Source organism: Arachis stenosperma, chromosome 8 (genome assembly GCF_014773155.1).
Source record: "Arachis stenosperma cultivar V10309 chromosome 8, arast.V10309.gnm1.PFL2, whole genome shotgun sequence".
Classification (NCBI taxonomy): domain Eukaryota; kingdom Viridiplantae; phylum Streptophyta; class Magnoliopsida; order Fabales; family Fabaceae; genus Arachis; species Arachis stenosperma.
This window is the reverse complement of record NC_080384.1, coordinates 39,073,436-39,097,652: the sequence shown is the minus strand read 5'-3', so window position 1 is coordinate 39,097,652 and position 24,217 is coordinate 39,073,436. Positions and strand designations below refer to the sequence as shown.

General features: G+C 29.1%; 1 protein-coding gene across 1 annotated transcript; it reads left to right on the top strand.

The window, feature by feature from the left end:
* The first annotated feature begins 21,405 nt into the window (after nt 1–21,405).
* Nucleotides 21,406–23,717, top strand: LOC130945119 (50S ribosomal protein L19-1, chloroplastic-like). The gene is made up of 5 exons (XM_057873803.1): nt 21,406–21,581; nt 22,146–22,397; nt 22,486–22,572; nt 22,676–22,809; nt 23,365–23,717. The coding sequence occupies exons 1-5, from the start codon at nt 21,462–21,464 to the stop codon at nt 23,468–23,470; spliced, it is 699 nt and encodes a 232-aa protein (XP_057729786.1). The 5' UTR covers nt 21,406–21,461; the 3' UTR covers nt 23,471–23,717.
* The last annotated feature ends 500 nt before the right edge of the window (nt 23,718–24,217 follow it).

The following is a 24,217-nucleotide window of genomic DNA, read 5'->3' as shown; positions in this document are numbered from 1 at the left end:
AACTCAATTAAAAGAAAAAAAAGTACAAAAATCTAATTAAAAATTTTGTAAAATTATAGAGACTAATAAAATGATTAAACCTTAATTTAAATATAATTTTAAATAATTTTTTGTATTATTTTCAAATGAATGTGAATTACATATTATTATATAGTTTTAATGAAATAAACAAAATTGATCAAAATAAGGGCCATGATTTAATATATAATAAATTAATGACCCACATAAATAAAAAACAGTTTTTGGACATGCACTTATTCTTTTGTCCTTAGTCCTAACAGTTTTCTTGTATTATCTAATACTACCAGATGTCAACAAAATATTTATTAATCAACAATAAATCATCTTTAACCACTACAATTTTAACTAGCAGAGAATTTTTTAATATCAAGTGTCTCATTTTATTTTTCTTTTTTATTTCAACTATGAATTTTCGGAATCTTCTCTCTTGGCATCTAGGTTCTGATAGTTGCTCATTAAATGTATTGAGCTAAAATCTTGAATTGGTGTATTAGAACTTTGCTAAAGCAACATGAATTTGGGATGAGAGATAAAATATTGGACTTGCACCACTAACACACATTAAACTAAATTTAGATTTTTAATTCGATAAATATTTGTATCATATTTATATACTCAGAATTAAATTTAACTCAACAGATTGAGACTTTTTAAGATATTTCATATAATAGACTTAACAAGCATTATTGTGCAAGGATGAAAAGATTATATTTATCATATAGGAGCTATTTAGTCAAAGACATTTAAAACGCTTTTTTTTAAAGATGTTTTCTAATAATTAAAATTTAACATATATAATCGATTAAAATGTGTTATTTTAGTCAAAATTAGATCAGACAAATTAATTTGACTGAAAAAATAGTGAATCAAATCTTGAACTGATCTAAATTAATATTATTTTCTTATAGAAAATGACTACAATATCTTTATTATAAAAAATAATCACTAAAATATTTCTATTATATATATATTAATTTTGAAAATCTTAAATTCTAGCCCTTTATTTCTCTATCGTCATAAGGTTAGGATTTAGAGTTTTTTAATTTTATTAAAAATAGCACAATTTAATCGATTATATGTGTTAAATTTTAATTATTTAAAAATATCTTTAAAAAAAGATATTTTTGACATCTTTATCTGGGCTCCTTATTATATATGTAAGATTTATTTTAACCCATTGAATGCCATAATTCTTCCATATTTATATTTGCAAAAAATATTTCACTCTTTAATTATTTATCGCAAAATAATCATGTTAAATTCTATTGAAAATAATGTTACCAATATAATGTTATTTATTTTTTACTATACTTTTATTTTTATTATTTATTTATCTTAAATTCTAGATCTTAAATCATAAATTTTTAATTTTAAACATTAAATATTAAATTCTTCAAAAAGTAAAAATTTAAAAAAAATAAAAATCTTAACTCATTCTCTTAATAATTATCCTCTTAATTTTTAAATAACATATATTTCAATTATTTATTATATAAAAGGATGATTAAGACTCCCAACTATATATTGCTCTTTTTAGAATATATGTGTATGTGTGTATCTTAACACGTTTTCTTAATTATTCTCTTAAAATTTAAATAACATATATTTCAATTCTTTATTATATAAAAGAATGATTAAGACTCCCAACTATTGCTCCTTTTAGAATGTGTGTGTGTAAACAATATAATATAATAATGTGGCATTTATATTGACAATAAATAAAGCTACACAGACAAGTAATTTTATCGATCAAATTCCAACTAAATTAGATGTACGTGTGTTATTCTTTTTGAATGTAGTCATGGTCTTCTTTTTCTTTTTCAACAACATAATCATCGTCTTTAACATTTTTTTCCTCTCTTATTCGATTTTGCTCTTCTTTTTCTTTTTTTTTCCTTCATCCTTTTCAATTATTATCGTCGTCATCTTTTTCATCTTCTTCTTATATATATTCAAAAAATTAGAGTATAAAAATTTTGATTTAAAACATAAATTTTGTATATAACACAAAATTTTAAAAAACTATATTTCTAGAATATTGACTCTTAAAACCAACAAAATATATAGCACAAAAATTTTAATATACAATACAAAATTTGGTATGCAGTACAAAAATTTTTAAAAACTACATATATAAAATATTGATATTCAACTAACAAAATATAAATCACATATAAATTTTGATATATATACATTACAGAAATTTTGATACACAATACATAATTTTTTATAAACTATAAAAAAATTAAAAAACCACAAAATATATTTACAGTAAAAATTTATGTGTTATGTACAAAAATTTTTATAATATAAATAAAAATGTCTATGTTATATACAAATTTTTATATTATATTAATAAATTTATGTTATGTGTAAAAATTTAATTTACATTATATATAAAAATTTATGTGCTGTGTTTATAAATTTCTATAACAAAAATTTCTATGCTAAAAGAATGTAGAAAAAGAAAAACAATAACACATACACATTTTTTTTGTTGGACGGGTGCTAACGTAATTAAATTTAATTTAAAAAATATTTATATACGTAGTATCACTGTTGACAATATACTACGTGCATGGTATCTACAATAATTTTAGTACATTGAATATGGACACCGCCTGTCCATCAAAAAGTTAGTTAGAAAAATTATGCACAATCAAACAAAGTGAAAAAAATAAATAATATTACTTTTATTACGGATAGTTGTTATTACACTACTCTTAAAAATTAAATGACTTAATTTTTTTATATATTAATAGTATAAAAAACATTTGTAATTTTATTCAATTTGTTTTTTTATTGTATTATTTTATATTATTATATATATCTGACAATTCAATTTTTTTAATATAATATTAAAATTTTTATAATTAAAAGATTTAAAATTTAATTCTAAATGTCAATTTATTATTTTTTAATTTTTTATTAACTATTAACGGTTTGAAAATTAACTATAAAAGATCAAATTAAAATTAATTTTTTAACGTTAGAAAAAAAGTTAAGTCAAATTAAAAATATTTTAAAAATATTTTATAAAAAATTAAAGACAAAAATATATTTTATCCTAAAATTATATATAAAATCATGTATCCCTACTTACCTGAATTAACATTCTCATGTAATCAATTAGAACTTCTTCATGACAACTACTTCATGAATATCGGCGTCTAATAAATTTATTCTTGTTTGATCATAATTAAGTTGTTTGGATTTCAATATTGAAGATGAGTGCGCTAGCTCAAATTATGAATGTATGTGACAGGTTTGAATACATATCCATATTTCGAAATGGTAATGATGAATTTATTAATGAAAATCTACCTCTCTCGATGTTAGTGGTCCTGCATCAAATTAAAATATTAAGGATAAATATACTTTTTGTCTCAAAAATTTAGCAAAAATTTTTAAAATATTTTTAAATTTTATTTTATTTTAATTTTGTTTCAAAAGTTTTCGATTTATATCAAATATATTTTCGACGGCTAAATTTTTAAAAAATTTAAAACCAATTTAACAATAATGAATGAAAATGATATTTGATTTGCTTGCATGTGTTGAGGATTGCTCTTATAAAATTGTTGTTGAATTGATCTTAAATTTTTTGAAAAATTAGTCGCCAAATTTAGGATAAAATTAAAACAAAATAAAATTTAGGAATATTTTAAAACTTTTGTCAAATTTTAGAGACAAAAAATATATTTTATTCAAATATTAATCTCCATGCATATACTGAAAGGATATATATTGCCAAACGAATTATAACTCAAATAGCATAATTTTTATTCTCCTTATACTCACTTAAAAGTCACGAATTCGAATCTTATCCCTAACTTTAAGAAAGAAAATTGGAAGGATATATATTATGAGATAAAGTTTGCAAGAATGATATGATGAGGGAAGCGTGGTCACTATTCTACAACATAACTGAATCACCCGGAATCCATGGGAAAAGTATAGCTAGTCAAATCATTCATGCGTGGACAGCTAAGATCAGAAGCTACTCATCAAAGAATAATCAATGGCGGCTTGATTATTCCGCCGACAGAGACGTATATATATGAACTGATCCATCGTGTGAATTGATCAATACTATTATTACTATACGTGAAATTTTATTTACCTAGTTTATTAATTGCTTAATTATATATTCACATTTTGACTTTATCAGTAATAATTCAACACGTTTTACAAATGTGTGAAATAATGGTGGTTGGTTGTAGTTCATCGCATCCGTCCCCATGACATTATATGATGGTCAGTATAAAAATCCGTAGGAGTTGGGAGCAGAAGAGTTGGCGCATTCCTTAATTAATAGAATATCATACATTTAAATTAGAGTAATTTGACAAGTAAACTTTTAAAAATTTATATTTTAGATAGATAAATCTTTAAAAAAAATATTAATAAAGTTCTTTAAAATAATAAATGTGAATAAGTTAGTTTAAATTAATATATTTTCTATCCTAAAATTATAGGAGTTAATTTAAAAATAATGTGTCCACATTTATTATTTTAGATGATTTTATTGGTATCTTTTTAGGGACTAATATATTTGAATGATAAATTTTTAAGAGTTTATTTGTCACTTTAATCTTTAAATTATATTATTTTACAAATTCTTTTATTTTTTAAGTTATAATTCTTTTGTATTTTTACTGTGTTAACTAAAAATAATCAATAAAAATATTGTTTGATAGAACAATACGTGAGCATAAATTAAAAGTATTTATGATAAATAAATAATCACTCCTTTGTCTTTTATTTTCTCTCTTGCTTTTCCTTTAATTTCTTTGGATTTTCTCTCTTTTATATGCTTGTGAGTGAATTAGGGTTCGTGTGTACTCATCTAAAAGTATTACATGTAACAGGTTTTTTTTTTTGGGTAATTTTTCAAGATTTGTATCAATTTATACTTAATTTTAAAACTTGGGTTATTCAATTTAAAAAATTATGAATATATTTTATAGTACATTATTACGTTTCAAATTTTATGACTTGAATAATGCATTTGAATGCACTTATAATGTTTATATGAAACAAAATGTTATTTTAATTTATTGAATATAAGTTTAAGACTAAAACCTTATTTGTGCTGTTGAGATATTTTTTAGCCAGTTGCGTGTATTTTTCTGGTTAGCAGCAACCTTTACATGGCTTCTATATTGGGTTGTGATGAGGTTCTGTGGCTGAGCTTTGATGCTACTTTGATTTCTATATGTACTAGACTTCTCATCCGGACTTCTCCCCTTTGGTTTGGGCATGTCATATTATATGTATCACTAAAACTGTATCTTAATCATTCAAAACAATTTTTCATTTTATAATGGAATTAAAAATTAGTGTAATTCAAGTTATTGTGGAAATAATCAAATAACATGATTTTTTTAAGAGGGTTAGAAATGTAATTATTCATGAGTCTTTTTTTATTAGCTTAAATTTTTTAAAGATGTGATTTCACGACATATTATAAGAGTTTTTATAACCGAAAAGTCTAGAGTTTAATCTAACCTAAAAAAAAATTTAACATAAGATAAATAAAAAATTTTTTCAAATATTTACATAAATCCAAAAGGAGGTTCTTATATAAAGATACGTGTTAAAAATATATATAATTATTCACGTGTCTTCTTCTATTAGTTTACATTTTTTAAAAAAATTGTTTTATGATAGAATATCCACAATTTATTGGGACGAAATGGTCTAAACACTAACATGTGTCCAGGATACTAATAAATGCATATGTTTTTTTTTTTCAAAAAACACAATGCGAAATGTGTTTTAACAATGTATGTCTATTCATGGTTTAGGAGAAAAAGAGTAGCACATTAAGATTATTTGTGCTCTGTTAGGATTTTAGTGCTACTAGGGTTTCTTCTACTTTCATTTTTAGATTTGAATATCTCTAATCCATACATTGTGATTAGTATACGTTAGCAATTTAGCATGGATGAAAGACACGAGAATCACCACGTGTTTGAACAACCAGAGGAGCGTGATGAGGGAGTTATTTATCTTGGAGAAGAGAATATATTTGAGAAAGTACAATCTTGTGCCAATAGCTTAAGAGGGAGAGTGTTTGCAGACAAATCCTTTACCGTAGGCACCATGGAGAACACTTTAAGGGCTATATAAGACAAACCAGTTGAGTTTTACATGATTGGAATTGGCTATAATCAATTTCAGTTCTTTTTTTATTTGAAATCCAAATTGATGAGAATTGAAAAAGGCTCTTCATGAATATTTAAGAACTATGTTTTACACATTAAAATATGAAGATATTCAGAGGAATTGGAGGAAGTGGTTATCACAAAATTTTTAGTTTGGACACAATTCTGGAGTTTGCCAGAGAGGTTCAAAACTTTGGAAGTAGGGAGAAAAATTGGTGAACGATTGGGCAGTCTACGACATGGGATGTTTTGAGGTTCAGAACAAAAAACACAAGGATTCTCAAAGCAAAAATTTTCATTGATGGAGAGAAGGAGATCCAAGATAGTCTTAAAGTTGCTGGCCTTTATAAGAAACTAATTGAAGTATAAATGATTAGACAATTGTTGCATCTATTGTGCCAGGTTGGGACATGAAGTTAAGATATGCTCAATTTGAATTGTGGATTCAGTAGATAATCAGATACAACAGAACAAAATCAGAAATTGGGTAAAGACAGATCAAGTAGGAAAGAGGATTGAAAGAAAAGAAAATGTGAATTCCTCCAAATTTAGGTCAGCACGTGAGAATGTTCCTCAGCCAAAAAAGAAACCTACACCTTCTTGACTTTTGGATGGCTTTTCAAAACTAAGTATGGGAGATGAGAAAAATTCCAAAGCAAACGCAAGGAGAAAAACATATTCCAACATATGAGGTAATAAGGGTGATGCTGCCAAAACTGATTCAGCTACTTCAGAAGCTTCTATTCTAACTCTCTTGGACAAGCTTAGACTGCCATTAAAAGAGATCGTCTCGAAAAATATCATTGCTCCTATCACTATAAAATAGACTAGAGCTCCAAACATGAAACATTTAGCGCGACAGGGAAGTTCTTCAATTAAGAAGTATGTGGGAGATAAAAAAAAGATGACAAACAAGGAGAATGAAGGTATTCAAAAGAGATTATGTCCATATGACAAATATGTTGCTGACTCTGAGGTGGAGGGTGCCATCCGTCAAATGACACCCTAGGAGACATGAAGCTATTGATATGGAACTATCAGAGTTTGGAGAGACTCCTGATAGCCCGTAATCTTAAAGGGATAATGTGATCGTACTCCTGTAAGCTTGATTTTTTCTGCGAGATAAAAAACCAAGCTTGCCAGATGAAAACTAAAATGCGGTTTGTGAATTTTAAAAACTGGTTCTTGGTGGACTCGAATGGTATGGCTGGTGGTATTAGCATGGAAAGAAGACATTAAGATCCAAATTTTACAATCTGACCGATTTTACACTGCGGCTAGAGGATTCAGTTCTGGCAGAGAGCTGGGGGCTAATAGGAGTTTATTTGAGCACAAATGAGTAGATTTGCTACTCTCGGTTCACGCATTTACAAACTATAATTTAGCAATTCAATTCTAAAGTTGTGGTTGCAGGTGACTTCAATGCCATCCTTTCCCAAGCTGAAAAACAGGATGATAATGATAAATTTGAATCTTCTATCACTAATTTTCAGAATTTTATTAATGATATCTCTTTTTTGGATTTAGGCATGTTGAGGAGGCCATTTACATGATCTAATAAACACAGAGGGGCCGATCTTAGCAAAAAATGATTAGATCAGGTTATTGATAGTGCTGATTAGATGAATCTTTATCCCTCTTCTTAGGAATTTCAAACCAAATATTGGAAGATCTAAAAGAAGATTTAAATTCCAAGAAAGATGGTGCTCTATGCTAAAGGTTAGGAGGAATGTTTGTGATATTTGGAGGGAGAGAATAGAAGGATCAGTTATGTTTGTTCTAGTGCAGAAGATTAAAGGGTGCAAACATAAATTAATACAATGGTAATAAGCAGGCAACCAGAACTCAAGAAAGGCAATTGAGCAACTCAATAGTCGTATAGAGGAACTGAGATCAGCTGGGATTTTTGGTGACACCGAACTGACCAAATTGGAGAGAAAACTTGAGGTAGCTTATCATGATGAAGAAATGTACTGAAAAGCCAAATCTAGAGTCAAGTGGCTCAAAGAGGGGGATCAAAACACAAAATTCTTTCATCAAAAGCTTAAAAACAGAATAAGGGGTAATAAAGTTTGGAGCCTTGTTAGTCCTGAAGGCGAGATAGCTACTTCGAATACGGATATCGCAGTCGTGGCTGAAAACTACTTTCGAGAAATTTTCACCTCAACTTTTCAAGCTGATCCAAATTTGTTTTTCACGCACTTCGAACCCAAGGTTACAGCTTCCATCAACCATTGGTTACCAAGGTTGGTTTCTTTTAAGGAAGTGAAGAGCGCTACTATTAGTATACATCCTTAGAGTGCTCCAGGAGATGACGGTATGACTGCAAAATTCTTTCAGCATTTTTGGAATTTGGTTGGCAGGGATGTATTTCGAGCAGTACTATGTTTCTATACAAGTGTAAGAATACTAAAAAATTTCAATCACACACATATGTTTGATTCCGAAGATTCCGGATGCCTCTAATATGACTTAGGTGAAACCCATTAGTTTATCTTCTGTCATTTACAAAATTATATCTAAAGTTCTTGTCCATAGACTTCAAAGTATAATGAATAAACTAGTGAGTCTTAATCAGAGTACATTTATTAAGGGAAGGCTGATCTTAGATAATATTCTTATAGCTCACGAATATATGCACTACCTTAAGACTAAAAGGCAAGGTTGTGAAACTGAAATGGCTATGAAGTTAGATACAAGTAAGGCTTTTGACAGAGTAGAATGGCATTTTTTGTGGTTTATCCTAAATAAGCTGGGATTCGATGATGCTTTTGTTGGTTGGATTCGAGAATTGGTCACTACTGTTTCTTATTCTGTCCTTGTGGAAGGACAATCTTATGATTTTTTCAAACTACGTAGAGGCATCCGTCAGGGTGATTCTTTATCTCCATACCTATTTTTTGTGTGTGCAGAAGGTCTATCCTTCTTGCTATACAAGACAAAACAAAACAGACTAATTTAGGACATTCAAGTAACAAAGAGACATCCTAGGGTGAACCATTTATTATTTAGATGACCCCATTCTTTTTTACAAGGTCTCCTCTAAATCTTGCAAAGAATTATGGAGTTGTTGGATTCTTACAAGAGCTTTAGTGGACAGCAGGTAAATTTAAATAAATCAGCTGTAATTTTTCAGTAATAATACCCCTGAGCCAGTTCGTTTACAATTCGCAGTATCTCTAATGGTTGATCATATTAGCACACAAGATAAATATCTTGACTTACCTTCAACTGTTTTTAAATCTAAAAAGACTACATTTGGGGAAATAAAAGAGAAGGTGCGTAAGAAAGTAAATGGATGAAAAAGAAGTCTTTTATCGACAGGAGGAAGACAAAATCTTCTTAAGGCAGTAGGAGAAGCTGTTCCAATTTATACTCTCTCCTGTTTTAAACTCCCTGATGGCTTATTATCTGACATTCACAGTATTTTGTCCCAATTCTGGTGGGACCAAAAAGGATCAAAGAGAAGAATGGCTTCGATTGGTTAGAACACTATGACCCGACCTAAAAAGGAATGAGGTTTGGCGATTAAAGATCTCATGACTCAAAATCTGGCTCTATTGGGCAAGCAATTGGAGACTGGAGACACAACCCAATTCCCTTCTAGCAAGGATTTTTAAAGGCAAATATTTCAATACACTAATGCTCTAAAAGTTAAAGTTGTGAGCTTACCTTCTTGGGGCTAGCACAACTTATTGGAAGGTCGAACAGTTGTTGAAAAAGGATTATCCTAAAGTGTTGGTATGGCACTGAGATTAGAACTTTTGAGGATCCTTGGCTTCCACCTCTCTACCTATTCACAGTCCCTCCAATTTCATTGCCCCAAGCTGCTCAGCATTAGTTGATTTGGGTGAAAGACCGACCCAATGAAGACAGGCAATAGAATCAATCTTAGTGTTAAAACATTTTCTCCAGGATATCAGTAACAGAATTTTATCCACTACAATTAGTGATGTTTTTGATAAATTGCAATAGATAAAGAATAAGTCAAATGTTATAATGTTGCTTCTGATTATTAAGTAGCCTACCACTTTATGCATGAGGCAATTGAATTGTTGCCCCTATTATTGCAACAAAAGAAAATGTGAAATTGTCTTTGGAAACTCTCAATTCTCCATAAGATCAAGAACTTTTTGTGGAAAGCTCTCCACAAATGACTCTCAATTCTTCAATTGCTCCACTAGAGATTCCCGTTAACCAGAGACACTTGCCCTTCCTGACAAAAAAATCCAGAGATAGTACTTCGCTACTTAATATACTGTAAATTTTTCAAGGAGATCTGAGTGCGTTTTTTCCTGAATGTGTTTTTCCCAAATGTTCCCCCAACTTACTTTTATCAATGGTGCAAGCGATGGTTGGAAAGCTCAAATTTAACTCAAATGGTGAAGAAGATTCTGCTCTCTTGGCGATCCTTCTTTGGTATAGCTAGAAAGAACGTAACTCCTAAGTTTTGTGAAAATAAGAAGACCTCCATCAGAAATGATTTCGCCTCCACCAAATTGCTAGTCGAGCTCCAGATGCTACACGCTCCATCAAGTATTTCTTCTCCATAATTCAAGAATTTTTCTTCTTCTTAAGTTTATTATTTCTTTTCGCTGTAGTGATATATTTGGGGAGACACCCCTTTTTTGCTTAGTTGGTCTATTAGCTAGCGAAAGACCTCTTACACCTATACTCATAATTTTTTTTTACTTTTGCTTCATTTTGGGAAATTTCACGCACATCACACCCATAACAAAATTTTGAGCTTGGTTAGGGTACATATTAGGGTTATTAATTGATTTTAATACTAAGTGAATAAATTATTTTTATAATTAAGTTTAATTAAGATTTTTTTCCTTTTCATGCCTCTTCTCCTTCTTCTACTTCAACTACAATTTTTAATTATTAATTTTTAAACTATTAGATCAATTTGGTAATGTAATATTATTGTGGGTTAACTACCAATAATTTGGTACTTAAAAGATTCTGTCACTGATAAAAAAATTCTTAAAAGATGTTATCAACAAAATAATCCTTGAACAATTTAAAAATACGACAAAAGAAACTAATAAATATTATAATTTTTTAAGTAACAAAATTTTTTTTCATAATTAACAAACAATTTATCTATTAAATTTAAATTTTTGTAGCAATAATTGAATAAATATGTAGAAGATACACAAAAATTCAGAGCAAAATTTGATATTTAAATTTTTCTTTTTATTGTTCAAAAGAATATAGTCATTCACACTAAAAAATTTTAAAAAAAATTCACTTAACAAAAAATTGTCAAATTTTAAGGATAAAAAGATCTTATTTTTCTAATAATAATTGCAAAAATTTGCATCAAAATTTGATCTCTAAATCGTTTTTTAGAATATATATTTAATATCTAATTCTTTTTGTCGTGCTTTTAAATTTTCCAGATGCTTATTTGTCATTAGCATTTTTTAGAGTTTGTTTCGTCAATAATACAAACTTTTGGATATCATTTTGATAATTTTCTCTATTATCATTTATCAAATACATATAAAATTTAAAATTTTCAATAAATTTATTATATATTTATTACTAAAATTAAAATTTTTACTAATAATAATCTTATTAAAACACATTAGCTAAACTCTAATTTTAACCCCCTTAAAAATGTGCGACATTATTAACTATTCAAAGATTTTGGTTACCAAATATTAGTCTTTATCATTTAGATTTGAGAATGTGATCAACATGCAGTCATACAGCACTCCTCCCACCTCACACCTCACAAAACACAGTTTTGGAAAGGGACTATGTCTATATTTTGGATTTTTGAGGGTCTATGCATGGTGATAGATGACAACGATATATATCTGGATGACATTGTGTATAGTGACATTTCTATTGAATGTGGTACTTTCAGTTATCAAGAGATTACGTTGATGGCCGGAATTTTCGGATGATTGTCGGAGTAACCATGAAGTAAAATGTAGAGTAAAACTCAAAGTTCTTTAGAAACTTTTATATAATTTTTCCTTTATTAACTCACTGACTCTAACAAGAAAAGACCTAATTTCTCAAGTTTTTTCACGCATTTGACCAATTTTTTCTTTTGGTCTTGGCATTTGACCAATTCATCTTGGTAAAAATCGATTTTTGGACATAGGTAAAATAATATATCTATTGGGCTTAGAAAAAATTCTCATCTTGGGAAACAGCCCAATATGATGATCGCCCAAGCAAAGAGAAGATCAGTGTGCATTGGATGCGTGTTGGTCATGTTTATTATTGAAGCCCAACTTGAACAAAGGTTGAAACATAATGAAGATTCGTTCTCGCACTTGTTCACCGAAGGAAAAAAATGTTCTTGCACTTAAAAGAAATCAACAAAAAAATGAAAAATGATTACACTAAAAAATTTTGTTGAGTTAAGGAAAGAGTAACTATTTTTGACAATGACACATTATTTGATAGAATTTGAAAGACAAACGTTTATTTGATGTGTGTTTTATTTATGCCTGTTCATATTAGAATTTTTTGGTGATAAGGCTAGCACTTTTTCAGCTATTCATATTGGACAAAAATTAAAGAAAAAGCTACAGCTATTTGAACCAATTTCGACAAACAATATAGTTCATTATTGCTACAAATTTCTCCTATATCAGTTCCGGTAAAGCATTTGTAAGAGGGAAGAAAAGTTTCTTTTCATCCATTTGATGGAGAGTAAAGATAAAAATTAGAGCCAAAGAAAAGATTAAAGATGTTAATTTAACTAATACAACAAGAATAAGTGTGGCTGTCCAAAACAAGAACAACACAAATCTATCACGTTCTTCTGCTACTGTAATTTTATTCTTCTGCATTTTCATACCTCTTCTATTTTGCTGTAACACTCTGATTTGGGAGAAAAATATAATCACAATCCCATCTGCTGTGTTCAAAATTTGTTATCAATAAAAATTTTAATTTTTAGAAGCAATATACCTAATAAGGGTAAAATAATCTTTTTAATACTAAAATTTATTTTTGAGTTCCACTTGGTGAGTGTTTGGGCTGAGTTTTGATGAGATTCACGTGCTATGAGGTCTTTTAAGCATGGAACGTCAGCTAGAGGGTCCTCATTGTGCGTTTGGACGCTGGTCTCTGCTTTTGGGTGTTGAACGCCAGGAAGGGGGCAAGAAGTTGGCGTTGGACGCCAGTTTTGAGCCTTTTAATCCGAAGCAAAGTATGAACTATTATATATTGTTGGAAAGCTCTACAAGTCAGCTTTCCATAACCGTTGAGAGCGCTCCATTTGAATTTTTATTACTCCAGAAAAGCTCTTCCGAGTGCAGGTAGGTCAGATCCGGACAGCATCTGCAATGTTTTTTCTGTCTCTGAATTATACTTTTGCTCCAACTCCTCAATTTCAGCCAGAAAATACCGAAAATTGTACAAAAATACAAAAACTCATAGTAGAATCAAAAAATGTGAATTTAACACTAAAACCTATAAAAACTCAATAAAAACTAAATAAAACATACTAAAAACTATATGAAAATGATGTCAAAAAGTGTATAAAATATCCGCTCATCAGGTGATGCGAGAGCAAATCCGGTCTAATTTGATTTAAGACTATTGAGATTTATAGAATATTTAGTTATGGTAGGAAACAAAACAAATTTGTCTCCTACAATTTGATTTGCAAAATTAGAGTCAGGGACTTCTTGCAAGAATTCTGATTTGTCTTGAACTTGGTTCCACTTAGGTTTTATTCAAATTTGATTTTCTCCATCATTATCTTCTATAACATTTGAAATTGAGTTAGATTCTCAAAAAGTAGTATGTATGATTTCTTTAATGGTCATATGTTCTTTAAGGTATACTTTATAAGCTTTACTAGTGGTTGAGTAACCTACAAAAGTACATTCATATGACTTTACATCAAATTTTTAAGATTGTTTATTGTATTTAAAACAAAATATTTATATCTAAATGCATGAAAGTACTTAAAATTTGGAGGAGTTCCTTTCCATAGCTCATAGGAGATTTTCTTTAAAAATTTTCGAATGATGGTTCGATTCAAAATATAACAAGTTGTATTCACAGCTTCAACCTATAAAAATTTGGGTACATCATTTTTACAAAGCATGGCCTGAGCCATCTCTTGAAGGATTCTATTTCTCCTTTCAACAACCTCATTTTATTGAGGTGTTCTAGGATAAGAAAAATTGTGTGATATACCAAATTCATCATAAAATAATTTGAAGTCTTAGTTTTCAAACTCTTTTTCTTGGTCACTTCTAATAGAAATAATTTTCAAAATTTTTTTATTTTGAATCTTTTTGCACAAAATATTGAAGGCTAAAAAAGCATCATTCTTGTGAGTTAAGAATAGAACCCAACCGAATCTAGTATAGTCATCAACTACAACTAAACCATAGTGTTTGTCTCCTAAGCTTTGAGTTCTAGTTGGACAAAAAAGATCAATATGTACCAATTTCAATAATAATCTTGTAGTAGAAATATCTTCCTTGGATTTAAAAGAGCTTTTAGTTTGTATACCTATTTGATAAGCATCACAAATAATGTATTTGTCGAATTGAATTTTAGGAAGACTTCTAATTAAATCCTTTTTGACAAGCTTAAAAATATGAAATATGCTACCATGTCCCAATCTCTTGTAGCATAACTATTTTTGGAATTCTATGGAGGTAAAGCATCCTACATTTTGTTCTTTAAGTTTCTCCAAAGTAAGACCATACACATTGTTACATCTTCTCACAACAAACAAAAGATCTTTCATCAACAACTAAGCATTTTAATTTTTTGAAAGTAACCCAATATCCCAAATCACAAAGTTGACTAATGTTTAAAAGGTTATGCTTCAAACCATCAACCAAGAATACATTATCAATGAGTATAGAAAAATTCTTACCAACTTTATATGGCTATGGTTTTTCCCATTCCATTATCACCAAAATCACAAAATCTCCATCATACTTATTAAGTTTGATGAAGAAAATAGACTTTTTGGTCATGTGCCTTGAGCATTCAATATCGAAGTACCATATGTCTTTCTTCTTGTTAGATGCAAGACAAAGCTATACAACACTTTAAGTGACCTTAGATATCTAAATCAATTTAGATCATTTGATATTTAACCATCTTAATTGTCCAAGAGAATTGAAATCTTTAACGGTCTTGTACACTTTACTTCCAATTTTTCTTTCAAAAATAAAACTTTAATGAGATGAGTGTCCATGTTTCTTACATGTTTGACAATGATTTTTTTTTTTGCTGATTTTTCAAAGTGATATGAGGTTTGAAATATTTTATTTTTGGAAGTTGGGGCTTCATTTTCAACATTTGATTTCATAAAAATAGTTCTATGTTTATCAAAATACTCCAATCCAGATTTTTCAAACAATGATCTTTGACTAGCTAGTAAGATGTCTAAATTACTGGAACTTTGAGCAAATTTAGCTATGTCTTGATTTAGACTTCTAATCACTTTGTACAACTTTTCATTTTTTTTCAATTCTATTCATTAAAAAAAATAAATGAATGATTCAATTTAATTGTTTCATTTTCAGATTTAAGCTGTTTATTTTTTTTTCTCTAAATCAACTGTATTTTTGGCTTCACTCAATTTTTCTTTAAGGTATGCATTTTTTGCTTTTTAAAGAATTATTTTTAGCCTCAAGTTCATGGAATTTATCCAAAAATTTCCTAACATGATCATTTAAAATGGGATAAATTACCTCTTCAGTTTGATCTTGATCAGCCATGAATCAAGCATGAGTTTCATGTTCAAAATTTTCTTCTTCTTCCGATTCATTTTTCAAATCTTTCCAAGAAGCCATCAGAATCTTTTTCTTGTCTCTTCTCATATTGTCTTCCTTCTTAAATTTGGGACAGTCATACTTGAAGTGGTCGGCCTCCTTATAGTGATGATAGATTATCTTGCTAAGGTCTCTCTTCTGTTCTTTAGAGCAATCTTTTGTTCCTTTCCTTGCTTCTCATTAGCCTCCTTAGCCTCCTAGCAAAAAATATGATTTTTTCATTTGATAAATTATCATTGGAATCATCTTTCAATAACTCAACAGTAGATTTCAAGGCCACTCCTTTCTTTTTTGTGTCTCGGTTCAAGTGGGTGATTTCATAGGTAAGTAATTTTTCTCTCAACTTATCATATAACATCTGTTTCAGATTACCACTCTCAACAATGACAGTTCCTTTTGTTTTCCACTCTTTTATAAGATTTTTCAGTATTTTTCTCACTAGCACTTGTTCAGTGTGAGTCATTCCCATAGCATCCAAGCTATTTATGATGACAGATAACCTTTTGAACATTTCATCAATTATTTCTCCTTCCTTCATGGCAAATATCTCATACTCTTTTTTCAACATGTCGATCCTTATTTCGTTCACTTGTTCTGTGCCCTCATATATGACTTAGAGTTTATCCCAAATTTATTTTGTTGTTTTGCACTTTGATACTTTTTGGTACTACTCAAAACTAATTGAGTAGTGCATCATGTTGATTGTTTTAGTGTTCAGCTCCACCTTTTTCTTGTCTTTATCATTTCATTAAGCTTCTTCTTTGAGTGTCACAACTCCTTTTGCACTTATTTTGGTTGAAACTTTCGGATCGTTCATGATGATTTTTCAGATATTGTAGTCAACAAATTAGACAAATATTCACATTATTTTCTTCTAGTAGTTGTAGTTCTTGCAATTAAAGAAGAAAGGTCTGTTGTTGAATTGACTTTCAGTGAGTGTATAAGACACGGCATTCGAACTCATGTTGTGGCCATTGGATCTTTTCTCCAAGTTGTGAAGTTTGATTTCTTTGAGACCAAAGTTCTGATACCAATTGAAGGTTTGTGAGTGACTTAGAGAAAGGGAGTTTGAATCTATGACTTCCTTTTTGAACTTCTTTTTGCTTTTGCTTCTGACTGGAATAGAAATATAGTTGATGTTTAGTCTGTCAACATGAAATTTCAGGAGACAATTTTATTTTGTCTCTTCACGATGCAATCAAGAACATAGCAAATCTTTGCTTTTGAATAGTTATGACTTCTGATAAATAAACAATGTAGGAGACCCTTTTATTTTGTCTCATATCAAAGAAAAATAGTAGAAGAGTAGAGAAAAGAGAACCGCATAGCCGTGTATCCTGGTTCAGCTACTATGTGTAATATGATCTACATCCACTCTCTCCTACAACAATGGAGGAATTTTCACTATCTTTTCACAAGATTACAAATACCAATTTTTTTAGGATTCAACTCAATCCTATTTGGGACAAACCCAGCTTCTATCCAAGTTTGATTTGGATAGGTTCATTCCTTAGACTTTCAACCACTAAGGCTTACCCAATTTAGTAAGAAAATTCCTTCAGAATTATGTGTACAAAATAAAAAAACATACAAAAGAGTTTTGACATAATTTTTTGACTTTTTCTTACAACTCTCTTTGTCTTTTCTCTCAATGACTTTTATTGACTATTCATTTAATGTCTTTTTTCATTGAAAAGAAACAAAGAAAGATGAACACTCAAGAACAAAAAATTTAATGTAAACTCATGAAAGAGAAAAAATGGTTAGCTTGAAAGTTATGAAGACCCAAATTTATGTACTCACTTTTTACTCCAATCTCTAACCGTTTACCCCTTTAATAGAGGAGTAAAACTTCCAAAACTTGAAACTTGATTTGAACAGCTTTGACTTCTTCTTTCCCAAATAACATAGCAGTAGCAACAATGCAGAAGAGAGATTTGACAGTAGCAGTGAATAAAGCAAACATGCATTTTTACCTATCTGTTTCTCTTTCTTCCTTTTTCAAATTTTTTCAATGATTTGAGCCATTCATCAATATTTTGATTTCAAGTTTGGTTTTTGACCCTTAATTTGTAACAGAGTTTTATAACCTCAATTTTTTTTAAATTTTTCGTTCGGTGTATAAAGGAGGAAAACATCTTCAACAAGCTATAAATAAAACACAAAGAAAGAAATGATTTTTTGATTCACTTTTAGATTTGATCTTTGCTTTTGAATTTTAGTTTTTGAATTTTTTTTTCTTTCTCTTTTATTTTTTGATTTTGATAATCTATTTTTTTTTATAATTTGAGCTCTAATAAGAATGATCTTTTTCTTGCTTACTCTTAGAAGTAATCATGTGAGTAGAGAAGAGAGAAGAGAGAGAATGAGTTGGATTGCTTTGGTTTTGGTTAAGAGGAGAATGAATTTGCTTCTCTTCATTTTGAATATTAATATATAACTATTTCTTGAGTCAATAGTGAGTGAATGAATTGAATACTTTGAATATGAACCACTATTTAGGCCTTATAATATTACTTTTCCTTTCGAATGGTTTATACACACTAGTCAAACAAAATTATTCACACTACTTTAGACTTGTTGACCCTTTATCGTAATGTTTAACATATTTATTTTAATTAAATTATATAGTTCTATCGAATATAAAGTAACTTAGTTAAGAGAAATGCTAAAGAATAATTTTAAATTTTAATTAATCTTAAATCTCTAAAATTTTTCTTTAGCTACATAAAAATAAAGTTGGAGTAGCTTAGTTGGTTAGAGTACGTGGTTTTTTAACTAAAAATTTAATGGCTCAAATTCTAATTTCTTTTAATTATTTTTTGATTCTCAAATATTATCGTCTTTTGAAATATAGAAGAAAAATATTAAATTGAAAGAAAAAAATAAAAAAACAGAAATAAAGATATGACTTTTTTATTAATACAAATTCCTAAATCAGATTTATTGACAAAAAGATTGTTATTATTGACTCAGTAGTCTTTCTTTCAAACATGACCTCATTTGTTATAACACAAAAGACAACGAAATCGCCATTTCACCATTATTAGCTCAATAATTTTTCTTTAAAATATGAACTCGTTTCTTGAAGAAATTTACCGTAGAGTTATGTAACATAGGTCCAAGGTACGATTACAATCTGAGTGTAGAGAAACATTAGATAGAAAGAGGAAGTAAAAACTAGAATTAAGAGGTATAATTTCTTATTATTAACCTCAGTTTTAAAATTAGACTTATCGACAACGAAATCAGTATTATTGACTCGATAATCGTTCTTTCGAGTATGAGTTTGATGGCAACCTGAATTCGTTAGAATTATGCAACATAGGTCAACGTTGTGATCACAATTTGGGAAAAATGATCTTCTCAATTTTGTTCGATTGTTTGATAAAATGTATTTTTTTTATCTTAGACTCTTTAAATAAGACAAAAATATATATATATATATATATATAAATATTGAATAATAAAAAATTATATTTTATTAAATAATTAAAAAAATTAAGAAATTTACTCTCGAATTTAGATAGTTGATACTTATCATTAATAAAATTATCCACCATTTTTTATTGTTGATTCTAAAGGAATTAATGTGTAATCATTTAATATATTTTTATTTAACTTGAAAAAAAAGGTATGTGATAAAATAACTTAATATATGAAAATTATTCAAGTAGGGCTGACAATTCTAGTTTTATTGTATCTAATATGACCTAATTCATTCATGTTGGTAATTTGACTTACGAATGGATTAGTAATATGGTCCGACCGAGTCGAGTTAAGAATGGAGCGAATTGAGATATGGATAAAGTCGAGTGTGAATTTAGGCCTAATCTTATCTGATCTATTTAAATTTTTGGTATATATTATAATATGTAGTTAAAATAATAAAAAAATATTATACATATGTAGTTAAAATAATCAAAAATATTATTTATACATTAAAATTAACTACCTGATTTTAATATACATTTAATATTGTTGAATTATTATATATATATATATATATATAATGAAGTTGATAAAGATCAAATTCATATTTTTTCTTTTATAATTTTAACATAAAGTTCATTTTTTATTATTTTAATTTTAATATAGACTTAATTTTATATTTTTATGTCCGTCGGAAATATGATTACAATAATATATGTTTATTATTTGTTTAAAAAATATATTATTACAAAATAATACACAATATATATTCAGTATTTTTGCCAAAAAATAAAGTATAAGTATTAAATATAAGACATATATTTTCTTACAATTTTATATTTCAAAATTTTTAGTTTCTATTCTCATCAATTTCCTAACCAATATCAATAGAAGTAAAATTGTGTAAACTATTAGTTTTTATAATAAAATATTTAAATGCTGATAACTATAGTAATAAAATATAGCGTAAAGTATCGTTTTTATCCCTAACATTTGGGGTAAGTTCTAAAGTTGTCTCTAACGTTTCAATCGTCCTATTTAAATCCCTAACGTTTCAAAACTAACTCAATGTTGTCTTGTCGTTAGGGATCCTTAACAGAATTAACGGCGGGACAAAATTGAGACGATTTTAAAACGTTAGGAACTTAAATATGATGAAAACGTTGGGACAAAAATGATACATAGAAATAAATTTTAATTTTGTCATTCAATAATATCAATTTTTTACTATACATAATATTCAATTATTTTTTAATCACATCTAAATAAATTAGACGTAATCATATTACTTTCATTTTAAATAAATTAAATTTTTTATAATTTTATTTTTAAAGATTTTTAGTTATCATGAAATATTTGTAGAATGACTAGTATATAAACTTGTAGAAAAGAAAAAAATAATATATATACAATAAAATATAAATTATACCTTTTGTCTCTAATATATTAAATTTTTTTAAAATTATAAAAAAATAAATTTATTTAAAATGAAAGTAATGTGATTAAGTGTAATTTATTTAGATGTAATTAAAAAATAATTGAATACTATGTACAGTAAAAAATTAATATCATTGAAAGATAAAATTAAATTAAAATTTATTTTTATGTATCGTTTTTGTCCATAACGTTTCAAAATCGTCTCAATTTTGTCCCGCCGTCAATTTTGTTAACAGATCTCTAACGACAAGATAACATTGAGTCAATTTTGAAACGTTAGGGATTTAAAAAGAACGATTGAAACGTTAGGAATAATTTTGAGACTTACCCTAAACGTCGGGACAAAAACGATACTTTACTCTAAAATATATAAATTAACAAGAAACAAATTAAAAGTTATGCTTTTTTATATCTTTCAAATTAAAATCGTGAGTAATCAAATTATCAAATATTTCATAATCTGAAATAATAGTTAGTTAATTAGTTAATTTTAGGGACACAATGGTCATTAACCACTGATGTTCAAATGCTAAGCGTGTGAACCCGAAAATGGCACACGTGCGCAGGCCATAAACCCTAATCCTTTGTGGGCTTTCTCCTTCGATCACTCTGCATCGACATGGCTTCCCGCAGGCTCTTCTCCTCTCTGCTCCGATCAACCCTCCTTCGTTCTCCGCAGGAATTTCATCCTCCCACCACTTCTCGCCCATTCTCTTCTTCTCCTTTTTCTCCCATCGCTGTAACTACCTCTTCATTTTACTCATTTTCCTTTCGCTTTTCGTGCTTGAATTTTATTATCATGCTTTTTAATTTACCTTTTTGTATGTAACATAGACTTATAATGGTTTCGGTGATGAACTTGTAGGTTGAGCTAAGATTCGTAATGTGATTTCAGCTTTTATATGTTCGAATCATTATAGATTTAGAATTATATGATATAACATAAAGTTAACACTATAAATACCATTCGATTTATTATAATCCTGAAATGTGATTAAACTCGGTTATGCTAATATGCTCTGTTAAATCCTGCTTTTTTTACTCATGGCTGATTGAATAACAAAACAGTTCTTTGAACTTGGAATTAGCTTCTTTGGTGTTTTAGTCAGCTTATAATCTTAACGAGCGAGTTTTGTTTCCTCTTTTTTTTTTTTTTTAAATGTTCCCCCTACCTGAAGTGTTATGATGTTTCATGCTTCTGTTATTCCGTCTTTCGCATTGGAAGTGTGTTCTTGGATTTTAGGTGTTGTCCTTATGGGATACGAGCTCATATGGCTGAATGCTCATGTGTTTTCCTGCGCAGATTAGGGGATTATCTCGGTCTGAGGCATTAACAAGTTTCGAGTCCAATAATGGTTTTGTGTCTGAACTCCGGAATTCTGGACTGGCTTCGTTTCAGCAGACTGCTATGTTTGGACCTTCTTTTTCCAGCAGGTTTATGTCAACAGCGACAGATTCTATTGGTTTTTCTGAAGATATTCCCAATCCTGTGCCAGATGTGCCTCCTCGCATCAAATTTAAGAGATTAGATAAAACTGGCAGGCACATTATGCAGGCATGTGACTACTTTGTTTTATTTTAAGCAAGAAGAATTTAATTTCTATTTTTCTCATTGTGAAATTTGTTGGTTTTATGTTACATAGATTTTAAACAAGGAGGCAGTAGAGGAGGTGAGAGCGCAGAGAGAGATCCCTGACATAAAGCCTGGTTATATTGTGGAGCTCAAAGTGGTATGATAGGTTTGTTTGAAGAATTATCTATATTTGTGCAGTGCTTGTATTTTGTTCATTGTATTAACATGATTTGTATGCACTTCTACATTTGATATAACAGGAAGTACCTGAGAACAAGAGGCGTGTTTCTATCATTAAAGGCATTGTTATTGCAAGGCGTAATGCTGGTCTTAACACTACATTTAGAATTAGAAGGCTGGTGGCTGGTGTTGGGATCGAATCTCTATTCCCGCTGTAAGTATGAATTTCCCAATTTATAAATTGATCTCATTGCAGACAAGCTCTTTTGACTTGGTAAATTGCTTTGTGCTTCGTCATAAAAAATGAAAGATAACAAAAACATGGCTCCACTAAGAACTGACCATAGGTTGATGAACCATCAGTGTTATTTGATATTCTAGTTATATCACTTTATGAAAAGGGTTTGTGATTGTCATATAAACTTTGGCTGTTCCTTGTGTGCTCTTGCGTAGATCCTGGAATTGCATGTAACCAAAGCAGTTATAGAGTGCTATAGTAGCACTAAAGAACCATGGTGTTGAGTGGACAGTGACAGTTCAGAGCATGATGTAAATTGTATTCTACTGTTAGTGATATTTAGTAATCCTCCTTTTCAGCCTGTCATAGTGTCATATGCTATATGGATTACTTTTATTTTGGGTTTTGAGGAGGCCATAGGGGGAGGAGGACTGTTGTTTGCTATCTTCTACTTCTTTATTGGTTGTGCTTGTTTTAATGGCAAATAGTCATATTAATAGTCAGTGCCTAATACATATCCAATATGTGTAGGTATTCACCAAATATAAAGGAGATAAAAGTGCTAGACAAGAAGAGAGTCAGGAGGGCCAAACTCTACTACCTGAGGGAGAAAATGAATGCACTTAAAAACCAATAGCAATCTTCATTCTGATTGAAATTCTTTACAATTCATAATTTTGTTATACTTACCATGTGCATTAATATACTTGCGGCTGTTTTCTCATGAATTAGATGTTTGTTTTAATGTAGCTTTGTTCCACCCAACTTTATGTAGTTGTGATTTCAGTCTGCAGGGGATGCCATGTTTTGAAAAGGCAATATTTAGGAAATTGTAATAAGATGCTTTTATATTTAAATTTTCTCAAGGGCATGTTTGATCTTTACCCTTGCTGTATTGAATCATTAAAAATAGGATGCCATTTTTACTACAGTTTGCAACTATGATAGAAATGACACAGCAATGTCTTATATGTTTTATCAGCATCTGATAGGTAAATTGCGAATTTCAACTCGAAAATATATTCCTTGTTGAAATAACTACACGCTGTAATTCCTCTTATGTATAAGAGAGTTATCTGCACAACCAAGTTAACTCTAACTGCACATACGAGTTTACAAATAGAACTTTCCACAATTTTTATTTTTTATTTATCATCGTTACTTGGTTTGCATTCTACGGTATCAAAGCACTATGCTTGATAGTTGATAGCCTTTGAAATTTCTTGTTGACGGAATCATTAGCGATTGGAACATGATCCTTCGGCGGCGGTCATGCTTTCCTACTAACAAAGCATGGTGACTTTTCAGAGTAAAACTAATAAACTATAGCTTACATTCTTTTATTAATACTGAGCCTTTGGAAAAGAAAGTGTGCATTTGAATT

What these genes read in the sequence shown, in the direction of transcription:
- LOC130945119 (XM_057873803.1), top strand. Translation starts at nt 21,462, where the DNA reads ATGGCTTCCCGCAGGCTCTTCTCCTCTCTGCTCCGATCAACCCTCCTT. An exon ending in CTCCTTTTTCTCCCATCGCT is followed by an intron (nt 21,582 to 22,145) that starts GTAACTACCTCT and finishes TTTCCTGCGCAG; the next exon opens with ATTAGGGGATTATCTCGGTC. An exon ending in ATCGAATCTCTATTCCCGCT is followed by an intron (nt 22,810 to 23,364) that starts GTAAGTATGAAT and finishes CAATATGTGTAG; the next exon opens with GTATTCACCAAATATAAAGG.